The sequence below is a fragment of the Oncorhynchus tshawytscha genome, linkage group LG04 (assembly GCF_018296145.1).
Source record: "Oncorhynchus tshawytscha isolate Ot180627B linkage group LG04, Otsh_v2.0, whole genome shotgun sequence".
Taxonomy (NCBI): domain Eukaryota; kingdom Metazoa; phylum Chordata; class Actinopteri; order Salmoniformes; family Salmonidae; genus Oncorhynchus; species Oncorhynchus tshawytscha.
The window spans coordinates 24539861-24551826 of NC_056432.1; the positions used below are offsets into that span (position 1 = coordinate 24539861).

At 42.5% G+C, this 11966-nt stretch overlaps 1 protein-coding gene across 2 annotated transcripts; it reads right to left on the reverse strand.

Annotated features, from left to right (window-relative positions):
- Window positions 1–312: 312 nt before the first annotated feature.
- Window positions 313–11507, reverse strand: LOC112248361 (coiled-coil domain-containing protein 92). 2 transcript variants are annotated; one of them, XM_024417316.2, is made up of 4 exons: window positions 11331–11507; window positions 6914–7087; window positions 3782–3823; window positions 313–1328 (listed from the first exon to the last, which is right to left on the reverse strand). In XM_024417316.2, the coding sequence occupies exons 2-4, from the start codon at window positions 7047–7049 to the stop codon at window positions 538–540; spliced, it is 969 nt and encodes a 322-aa protein (XP_024273084.1). In that variant the 5' UTR covers window positions 7050–7087; window positions 11331–11507; the 3' UTR covers window positions 313–537. The 2 variants fall into 2 exon arrangements, with proteins under 2 accessions (XP_024273084.1, XP_024273085.1); XM_024417317.2 differs by having other exon boundaries at window positions 11319–11507.
- Window positions 11508–11966: the final 459 nt, after the last annotated feature.

Consider the following 11966-nt stretch of genomic DNA (forward strand, 5'->3'; position numbering starts at 1 on the left):
CTGTCTTTGTCATTGGGTCAGTGCGCATATTCACTGTCTTTGTCATTGGGTCAGTGCCACTTTTGTTTGTTTTTTTGGACAATAACTTCCTCCTCTAGGTTAGATGGTCGTAATATTGTATTTGTGTCTCCCCTTTTCGTAGGCCAATTATATGGATCAGACAACATTTTTTTCATTGATCCGTTTGTCTGTCAGCAAAGTAGACTGTAATTTCTGTAGTCCCGCACTGGTAAGAAATAAAATATACTTTCACCCCTGGTAGTTAACGATGATAATATGTGTCTGGATTCACCAGGTAAGCAGGCAATAATGCAGATGTTTGGCGGATAAGTTTATGTGCACAATGTATGAGAGTGAGATGAGACAAAGCAAAAAAAAGGACAGGATGTGTAAGTCACATGTTTCAAAACAAAACATTTGGCATGGTGGTATTTTTGTCTGTTTTCCATTTTACTTTCTTTGCTCATTGCAGTGTTGCATAAAAAGCAGGTGATTTATACAGTAGGTGATGCTCCTTCTTGCTCGTGTGTGAGAGTGTTAAACTGTTCTGTCTGCCCCAGAGCGCTTCCTCACCACCTTGCCGCCATTGACCTGGTCCACAGCCAGGATCTCCAGCTCTGGCTGAGGAGACACCACGGGAGGGGTGCAATGGTGGGTGCGGTGTGCAACGCCCACGTGTGCATGGTGCTGGCGGTCCCGTGCCGGGCTGTGGCGGGGGCTGGACGAGCGATCACAGGCGATTGGGGGGATGACGGCAGGCCGGTCTCGTACCATCTGCAGATCAGGGGTGTCTCGAGATGCCTGCAGGAAGGGGGTGGGGTCAGGCATGGCATCCACCGCCTCCCGTAGGACCATCCTCCTCCCATCAGAACCCAGCCGGTATACCTCGGTTAACTCAGAGTGCAGCGGCTGAGACAGGCTCTTCTTCATGCGGCGGCGAGGGGTCTCAGGGCCAGGCTGCCGGTCTTTAGCTGGGGGAGGAGTGGGCTTGTAGGAGCTCACAGGGCTGACGTTGGGACTGGCCTCGGAGGAACTGCCTGCCAGGAGCTTTTTCTTGGTGGTGTGGAGCTGAGAGGTGAGGTAGGCGATGGTGCTGGCTCTCTGCTCTAGCTCCCCAGACAGGACAGCCAGCTTGTGGCTCTTCATCTTCAGCTCCTCCAGGTACTTCTTCTCCCTCTCCTTGATGGTGTTCTCCAGGACAGAGATCATGGCGTTCTTCTGCTCCAGGTCTCTCAGCAGCTCCGTGTTCTCCTCCTCCTTCACCTTTAGCTGAGCCTCCAGCTCCTCGCACTTACTGTGCAGTTCCCTGCAGCGTGCCCCACTGCTGTCTACACAAACAAATCACACTGTTAGACCTGTATTTGAAGACAAAACAAACACAACCATCAGAAACCCAGTATTTACTGTCACCAATACAGTAGCCTGCTTCATTTGGATCCACAATAAAACATGGTCCATTCCCCTCAAAATATTCCATAAGGAATACACAAAAGGCTGTTTTCCTTTTGGGTCTGGTAGGGCTACCATCTGCAGTCAACATACCGTAGGCATGTGTACATGTCAGATACTACAAATGAAATACAAAACGCTGTCACTTAAATCCTAATAATGCTTAACACACACACACTGCAATTTTGTATAAAATATAGGCTACACATACTGTACATCCAACCTTCCACACTAATTGCCCATAGGCACTTTAAGTGCACCCACTGGCCACGGATTGAGTCTATCAGCTGATGTGAGTGGGCGAGAGGGATGTCTACAGAGACTCGTCAGCAGTTGGCAGAGCGAGAGGCACAGCTCTGGTCCATAGCAAGGGCACAGCTCTCCTCTGACCTTCATTATTGCCCTTCCTCCTCCCTCGCCAGCTCAACACTGCCCACACATCGCCTCCCCCCAACCCAAGGATCAAACACACATTCACAATCAGCTACGGTACAGATATAGCCTAGCTATTAGCTCTCTGTATCAGATAAATAGGCCTAAATCATACCGTAGATCCTAGATAATGATATCTACCCAACACAACCATCTACATCTAATACTAGAGTACATGTTGATTTTCTACTGGGCTGTCAGGAAATATACCAATCTGCTTAATGAGGAGGGGGGTTGTCTTTGTTTTGGACCCAAGCTAGAGCCGCTGAGTCCTGCCTGCTGCACTAAGTAAGTTGCAGACTGCATTAGTGCTGTGGCACATCATCTAATTTCCTGCACTGCAATCTGCAAGATGTCCAACACTAACCTGCTACGGTCTCCGACAGTCCCCACAGTACCACATTGTCTGCACTGCAAATAGCCAGGGAGAACACCTCCCCATTACAGGATTCACAAGGTATCATTGAGACATGTTACCTGTCATACAACCTGAACCTACTCTTATTCTGTAACAGTGAACCGACTGATTTCCCATTCAATAATTCAGTAGCACAAAATACATCAAATATCAAGCCAATGTAGCCCAAAGATCAAGCCTGATTAAAACAGTTCCGATTTCAGCAAAAGGATGTTTTTACTTTCCTATCATTATTTTTTGCTTGGGTCCATGGCTAGAGATGCTACAGAGTGTGTATCAGCCCATTGTTCTCTGGCTAGTATATAGAGCTATTTCAGCGGCTTAATCAGGACTGTAATGATGTCCTGAAAGGTCAGCATGAGGGTAGGAGGGCTTTGTTACAACTGTTCACTGACATGTTTACTGGCAGAGCTAACCTCTTCCCATTGATAACACTGTTTCTATATTACTGACTGAATATCTAACAACAACCACATTGACTGCTATATTGTTTCCCCATTGCATAGCTGTCCTGTAATTATTGATCAATTCTTTGAGTCTGTCTACTAGCCTACAGGTCAGATTCCAAGGTTAGACCTCCATGTGGTTCTAATGCAGGCCCATGGGCAGTTCTCCTGTGTATATAATTCACACTGTTTGACTCTGTTACATGTCCATGGTAATACGGGGGATGGGAGGGGGCTGTGCTGTGAGCTAGGCAATGAGCTGACTGAAAAGAGGACAGTGCCCTGAACAGCAGGCGGTTCCGGCTGCAGCGCACTGTTTCCTGGGTGGAAAAGTGTTCCCAGGATACAGCCCTAGCCTTCTGCTTTCTCCCATTCCCAGGGCAAAGAAATACAGAGGCCTCTGTTCTGTTCTGCTGCAGAAAGTCTTATTTAATAGCGTTGCAGGTTTTAGGGCCTGGGCTGTTCACTGCAACTGTTGAACAGCCAGGGTGAAGGTAAGCAGAGCCTGAAGCAGAGCATATATATATATATATATATATATATATGAGTGATTCTTAGTTCACATAGGCTACATAACATCATTAACAATACAACTGCCAGTACGATAGTTTGCAGAAAATGTATACATTTAATTTGAAAGCACATAATTCTAAATTATTCCAATCAAATTGAAATCAGTGTCAAAGTAATTGCGATTGGTAAAACATTATCGGCGACATTCCATGTCTCTATCCAACAATGCACTCCTAGGGCCTATATTACTTACACAATGACAGCAGAGTCAAGTCAAAACACAGAGAGAAACGATTCCCACAGAATTAAATCTACAGAAAAATTATGTGAAAATTAACTGACCCTGCCTGCCAATCCCAGTAAAGATCCATAGTATTCTCTCAATAACTATGCTATTAGTTATTGTGCGAGAAAGTCAAGTCAATTGCTCTAGCAATGGAATGTGAAGTGTGAAATAGATACCTGTGTGGATGTGTGTGTACTTGGGGTCACGTAATAGAGGAAGGCCTGGGAAACGTCTTACCTGTTGGATCTGAACTTCTCACTGTCAGCTCATAGGTCAAGTCTGTGAAAAGAGAAGAGGATCAGGCCGGGAAGTGAAAGCTTCAGCTCTGACAGGAGCGGTGCAGTGGCATCAAGGAGCATGCTATTCAGAGAGCCTATGCAGAAGCAGGTATCTAGTGGGGAGAGGTGAGATTGCAGGCCTCTACAGATGGGTCAGGATTAGTGAGAGTCACAGGCCAGCTTAGCAGTAGATTGTCCAAGGACATTTGACAAATCGGCCAAAGCACAGAGCGATGGAATTAATGGACCTGGCCCTGGCTAGCCACTCTGTTGTGGTGTGCTCTGGTTTGTGGCCCAGGGTGTCATGCTTTACTTATGGTGTAGTCCAGGGGTCATCAACTAGGTTGTTTTTTTTCTTTTTCTTGAGCGGATGGTCAGGGGGCCGGAACATAATTATAAATAATTTTTACACTGCAAATTGACACAAGAAGCCCAAAACAGACAAAAACAATCATTTCAAACCTCGATTACATTGGTACATAACCACATACACTACCGTTCAAGAGTTTGGGGTAACTTAGGAATGTACTTGTTTTTGAAAGAAAATATAATTTTTTGTCCATTAACTTCTTGGTGACAGGGGGGCAGTATTGAGTAGCTTGGATGAATAAGGTACCCAGAGTAAACTGCCTGCTACTCTGTCCCAGATGCTAATATATGCATATTATTAGTAGTATTGGATAGAAAACACTCTGAAGTTTCTAAAACTGTTTGAATGATGTCTGTGAGTATAACAGAACTCATATGGCAGGCGAAAACCTGAGACAAATCCAACCCGGAAGTGGGAAATCTGAGGTTTGTAGTTTCATTTAAGTGATTGCCTATCCAGTATGCTGTGTCTATGGGGCCAGATTGCACTTCCCAAGGCTTCCAGCAGATGTCAACAGTCTTTAGAAAGTTGTTTGAAGCTTCTGAAGCTTGTTTGAAGCTACAAGTGGACTAGGCTGGGCGCGCCGTTCCTTCTTTTTCCTCTGTAATGAATATGCTATTGTCCGGTTGGAATATTATTGTAGATTTATTATAAAAAGACCCTAAGACTTGATTGTAAACATCGTTTGACATGTTCCTACAAACTGTAATGGAACTCTTGACTTTGTCTGGATTTTGCGCTTGCGCATTGTGCCTTTGGAATAGTGAACTAAATGCGCGAAACGGAGGTATTTGGACATTTATGGACGTAATCGAACAAAACAAACATTTCTTGTGGGAGTCCTGGGAGTGCATTCCGATGAAGATCAGCAAAGTGAAGATTTAAAATGCTATTTATGACTTTTGTTGACTCCACAATTTGGCGGGTAACTGTATGGCCTGCTTTTCTGGCTGAACACTTCTCAGATTATTGAATATTGTGCTTTTGCTGTAAAGCTTTTTTAAAAATCTAACACAGCGGTTGCATTAAGAACAAGTGTATCTAATTCTATGGAAAACATGTATCTTTCAAAGTTTATGATGAGTATTTATGTTATTTGATGTGGCTCTCTGCAATTTCTCTGGATGTTTTGGAGGCATTTCTGAACATGGCGCCAATGTAAACTGAGGTTTTTGGATATAAATATGAACTTGATCGAACAAAACATACATGTATTGTGTAACATTGAGTCCTGGGAGTGTCATCTGATGAAGATCGTCAAAGGTTATAGTGATTAATTTGATCTATATTTCTGCTTTTTGTGACACCTCTCTTTGGTTGGAAAATGGCTGAATGCTTTCTGTGACGACTAGTTGCTGACCTAACATAATGATATGTTCTGCTTTCGCCGAAAAGCCTTTTTGAAATCGGACACTGTGGTTGGATTAACGAGAACTTTATATTTAAAATGGTGTAAAATACTTGTATGGTTGAGGAATTTTAATTATGAGATGTTGTTGTTTTGAATTTGGCGCCCTGCAATTTCACTGGCTGTTGGCGAAGTGGGACACTTAGCGTCCCGAACGATCCCAGAGAGGTTAAAATAACATCAAATTGATTAGAAATACAGTGTAGACATTGTTAATGTTGTAAATGACTATTGTAGTTGGAAACGGCAGATTTTTTTATGGAAAATCTAGATAGCCGTACAGAGGCCCATTATCAGCAACCATCACTTCTGTGTTCCAACGGCACGTTGTGTTAGCTAATCCAAGTTTATAATTTTAAAAGGCTAATTGATCATTAAACACTTTTGCAATTATGTTAGCACAGCTGAAAACTGTTGTCCTGATTAAAGAAGCAATAAAACTGTCCTTCTTTAGACTAGTTGAGTATCTGGAGCATCAGCATTTGTGGGTTCGATTACAGGCTCAAGGCCAGTGTTATTGCTTCTTTAATCAGAACAACAGTTTTCAGCTGTGCTCAGCTGTGCTAGCCTTTTAAAATGATAACCTTGGATTAGCTAACAACATGCCATTGGAACACAGGAGTGATGGTTGCTGATAATGGGCCTCTGTACACCTATGTAGATATTCCTTTTTAAATCAACCATTTCCAGCTACAATAGTAATTTACAACATTAACAATGTCTACACCTCTACACCTGATCAATTTGATGTTATTTTAATGGGCAAAAGTGCTTTTCTTTCAAAAACAAGGACATTTCTAAGTGACCCCAAACTTTTCAACGGTAGTGTATGTCTCTCTAATTATGAGTGGAACAGTTGGGAATACATTTTCTAAATTCAAATAATTGAGGTAAATATCTAGTCTTTTATGTCTAAAAAAACAAAAATGTAATAACAAAATGTAATAAATATGTTGGGCTCAGAAAACATTTAGGTGCCAAATAAAATAGTCTGCGGGCCACATTTGTCCTGCAGGCCGCCAGTTGAAGATCCCTGGTGTGTTCTGTTCATGTTTAATCCTGTTCAACTTTGCAGTGCTGCTGTTCTGTGATCTAATGTAACTGTGCATGTTGTTCAGGCAGAACTGTAAATGAGTATTCAGCATGTATGACTCAGAATGTAATAGTCTATCTAGTGTGATTGCAATCCAGGTGTTCAAAATGTTTTATTTTGGTTGCACTAGTTTGTTTTGATATTCTGTAGCAGTATGAAGTGTATGTATTTAGGTATAGTGGCCACAGTTCTTGTTCAATTTGAGGCTCAGCATGTTCACCTGTGCAGTGCTGTTGTAGTCTACGGATCTCTGCATGTAGACCTTTCAGTGTTTTGGCATGGTCCTGCTGGAGGAAGAGCAGGTTCTTCTGGGCGCTGTGCAGCTGATTCTCCAGGGTACCATTGTGGGATGCCATGGCAGACAATGCAGCAGACACACACCAGTCCTAGAGACCTGCAAACACAGGCGACAAACAGACAACATCAAAACAAGAGTCGTACTATCTGGGGTTCAGTGCTGAACCTAAATGCTCACCCTTTCACCCATAGACATCTGGGATGTGCTCCAGCTTTACTTTGCCTGCCATTGACTGTGACCATGATAATCCTCTTTGGACGATACACTGAACAGTCACTACGACTACAAGACAATTCCATCAAATCCATCCAAACTCCTGGCCACTTGCTTGGGCTTGATAAAGTAGTCATTGACTAGCCTAATGCCAAAACATGATAACACACAGGATATGTTATTTATTTATAAATAGCACACTATCGATCTCGAGATTGTCTTTGGAATGCTACTCAGTCAATACCGTTATAATGCTTTTTGCCAGGAGAGAGGGGGCACATAGGGTCATACCTTTGTTGCTTACTCTAATTGGCTTACAAACGCTGATGTCGAGCTATTGATTTTATCATCAGTGGGCAGTCTACGTCTAAAGAAGACAAACCTCAGGGGGTAACAATTCATCAGCGTCGCCGTTGGTTGGCCAAAAGGGCGACTTTAACACAGTAAAAAAATCCAGTATATAATATGCCGAATAGGTCATTATCAACAGGTCATCCAAAAAACGAGGCTACAAAAGGACAAAAACTCTAGGTGGAACCTCAGGCTACTCCTCCACTTCAGTACACAAAGCACATGAGGCTGCTGAGGGTAAATACAGAATGCTTTCAGAGATCTTGAGAACATTAGCAAACATCAGTGACAGAGGGTGCGGCATGATGCAGCCAGTCTCCAGCAGCAGGCTGGTCCTGCTTCCCTCCCTTCCTCCCTCCTTGGACGTCCTTGCATCCAGTACTCAGCCAGAGACGGCGCCCAGGGGTGAGGTAAGAGACCGTCAGTCAGAACAGAGCAGCAGCCCCATTGTCTCCAATCTCTCCCAGACAACACCACTGAGTAGACAGCACATTGATTTTCCCCTCTGAGTGCAGAGAGCATTCCCCCCGAATACATTAGCAAGCTACAATAAAACATCTCATAGCATCATCATCTTACTAACATGAATAATAAATTGTGTGTCACCTCTTAAGACATGCTCTTCAGTGATAGCAATGCCATGTCAAATTCTCTCACGGTGTGTACAGAAGCAAAGGACATCAGTTGACCTCCCAACACAGCAGATTAATCACAGAAAGAGAGAGGGACTGATGTGTCATAAAGAGTGCACTAAGAGAGATCATTTATAATAGATGAGTAATCCTGAGTCCTTCCTGTAAACCCTGGATGGCAGACACTCACACACACCCCTTCCAAGCATCAGGCTTGATGCTTGATAGGATCCCATTGATCATGCCAGTAAGCCTGGTTACTTCCCAGAATCCTTTCCTATCACTACAGATAATGCGATAGCACAGTGACATTACAGGGCAAAATTAAATGAACAACATTATCAAATGACATCACATTGTAATTTCATCAACATACAACCCTCCACCCTCTTTCTACCTTTGTCGTGATTTGGTATACTCAGTTATCCAAAATGTATGTTGCTTTTGAAGATAAAATGGAATATCTGTGATAAGTGATAACTCCCCTTTCCTCTCTCCATTCCACACCAACTCCCCTTTCCTCTCTCCATTCTCCTCTCTCCCTTCCCCTTACACACCAACTCCCCTTTCCTCTCTCCATTCTCCTCTCTCCCTTCCCCTTACACACCAACTCCCCTTTCCTCTCTCCATTCTCCTCTTTCCCTTCCCCTTACACACCAACTCCCCTTTCCTCTCTCCATTCTCCCTTCCACACCAACTCCCCTTTCCTCTCTCCATTCTCCTCTCTCCCTTCCCCTTACACACCAACAAGCATTTCCTCTCACAGAAGACATAAATAATCAATGAACTGCAGCAGCAAGACACACTAGCTACCATCCTTCGCTAAAACAGATTAACGCTCCAGACACACCCACTGTGATAAAAAGTGGGGAGAAGTCTCACACACTTACTGTAAGACTTAGAAAATCACTTACGAATCACCTAGCCAGGTGCTGCCTCAAGAGTATTCTGGAGCTATCATGAACTCACAGCTTTTCTATGGACCATGATGGGTGGGTGTGGAGCAAATGCCTTTGTTGAATGGCTACTTTGTTCCAGTTGACAGAATTAACTTTCCATGTGCTTTGGGAGAATCAATTAAGACATTTAGCCTATATTTATTTATCTGCTAGAAAATGTGCCAAATTAAATCTATACAGTTCCACTTTTCAACATAACAGCCAGGTAGCCAGTTGGGTTTGCAGCAATAAGACAATGTGTCCTTGTAGGATTCATTAGTCATTCAAATGGAAAAGCAAGTCAGACATACCTTACGCTAGTGGGCAATTCCACGATAACAGAATGAGGCTGAGAATCATATTTTACTTAAATGTTATGCTACACAAAAACAAACGCTTGCAAAGTTAAACAAACTATACAACTATAAGCAAGAAGGCCTACTTGTAACTATTTCCACTGAAAATTTTACAAAAACACATTACCTTGAAAAACAGTGCAGATGCAAAGTTTGATAACAGAATGACAGTTTGTGCAGTCCTTCTTTTATCAAACTTTGCATCTGCACTGTCGTTCAAGTAAATGTGTTTTTGTAAAACTTTGTGGAAATTGTTAAGTAGGCCTTGTGCATATTACACTTCTAAAGCACTTTTCATAGAATCTCAAATCGCTTCAAGAGCAAATATCAAACAAGCAATATATAATGACAGGTCAACCAATAGAGGACAAGTCTTTGATAGCGTCATCCTCCAAAGATGGAGAGGGTCAGTTCATGGCTTGAGTGAAGGGTGCTATACAGAGAATGGTAGATGATGGTGATGGAGTCTGCTGATGATCTTGTAGAGAGGGAAGTCTGGGAACCAGCCGGAGTCGGAGACTTCTCCTCTTCCACTCTGTGCAGCATCTACTTGGGTGATGCCTCAGCAGCTCTGAGTTCCAGAAAGCTCACAACACAAAGTTCAGAATAGTAGCCAGTCGTCCTCTCTACAAGCCTTCTGCTGTATTCCTCCATCTCCCATTCCTCTCATGCTTCACGCAACTCCTCAAATTATGTTCTCAAAAGATCAGGAATTGGCAGCCAGGTGGAACAATATGTCCAGATGCGTCTTTCAAACAAAGGCTAGCCAAAAAGTTTGACCTTTCAGTCAATCTGCAGACACATGAAATGTTATCAAAAACGAATTTGTTTTAAAAAACAATTAAAAACACAAAAATAACAAAATATGTACGAATTTACAGGCACTCTGTTGTGCTTAGGATGCTAATAGCGTGCCATGGCAACTATAGAACTGGTCTGTTCTACAAGTAAATCGGTTTTTGTACAATTTTCCGTGGAAATTGTGAGAAGTCGTGCATAGAGTTGTATGGTTTGTTTAACTTTGCAATCGTTAGTTTTTGTTTGGCATACATTTTAAAGTGAACATAGTCCCAGCATCATCCTGCTACCGTGGAATTGCCCTACGAAAAAATTATAGTAGAGCGTTTAAGGTTTCAGCACCTGCATTGCGGACAGCACCCGATCCGACTATCATACGCGCTTCTGGCAACCAACCAGCACTTTCCAATCCAAAATCGATTTGACAGCAAAGCTAGTTAGCTAATGTTAGCCATATACCGTAGTTAACTAATTGTTTAATTTAATGTTCACTGTAATTGAGACGAACGTTGAACGGTCCATAACAATTGGTTAAGGCCACTCAACATGTTTGTAAACAGCATCGTCTTATTGCATTCCAAATCTAAATAGATAGCTAGCTAAACGTGTCATAGATAGCTAGCAACGTTAAATACGTTTGGCATTGTGTAGCCAACCAACCAGCAAGTCAGCTAGTATTACTTATTGGTAGCTATCCAGTCACACATGGCTAGGTAGCTATCCAACCAAGAAAATCGTTGTTAGCTGACGCGTAAGCTAAAGTTATTGGAAGCTAGCTCTAGTTATGCTGCATGAAAATGTGATTTTGAAGATCGTGTTATGTTCACCATGGCCCCATTGCATTTTACCATTCCAAAACAATGCATGACAAAAACAATGAACCATTGCAAATAGATAGATAGCTATGCTAATTTAGCTAACTAGATAGACATATAGATAACGTTAACCAGAGAGGCAGGTTCAATCGAGGAGGGGTCCTGCTGCTGTGTTACCACTGACCAAACAGAGAGGAAAAGGGTTTATACATTTAACAACCTACCGTGATACCTACCCTAAAGAAATATGATAATATCGTCGAATATTCTCTAATATATAAATTCTTGTCGTAATTGCTACAGTGGCTAAATCCGTTCTGCCATGTTAGGCATTGTTATCGTTGATGACCCCAAACGCTCCTCTTCTGTCGGCAGAAACAGGATGGATGGGCTGTGCCAGTCTTCTTATCACCCTCAGCTACAACAAAATAAGGCGATGCATCATGGGATACTACTGAAAGGAGTTCAAGAATGAATGAATGTTCAAAAACATTTCGTTTGTTTTATGACTTATGATTTGACACTCTGAAATAGATGGGAATACATGTATGAAAATGTATAAATGTGTCATAGAAAATGTGATTTTAGTCTAACATGTAATTGAGAAACCTGGTGGTTGCTACGCATGTCATCGAGCTGTATCTGGGGCATAAGTGTCATTGCCATAGAAACAGAACACTGCTGGCTCATTCGCTGGGCGCGTTCAGCAGGACACAACGTTTTGGAACGTTCAGAAATAAATATGTTATGTAGAACAAGCATGGCATTTCTATCTGCAACGTTCGACAACGTTTGGCAACCGAACGTGGCACTGTTCATACAAAAATGATTAATTTGAGCCATCTAGCGACGAAGAGAGGAGGTAAGTTATG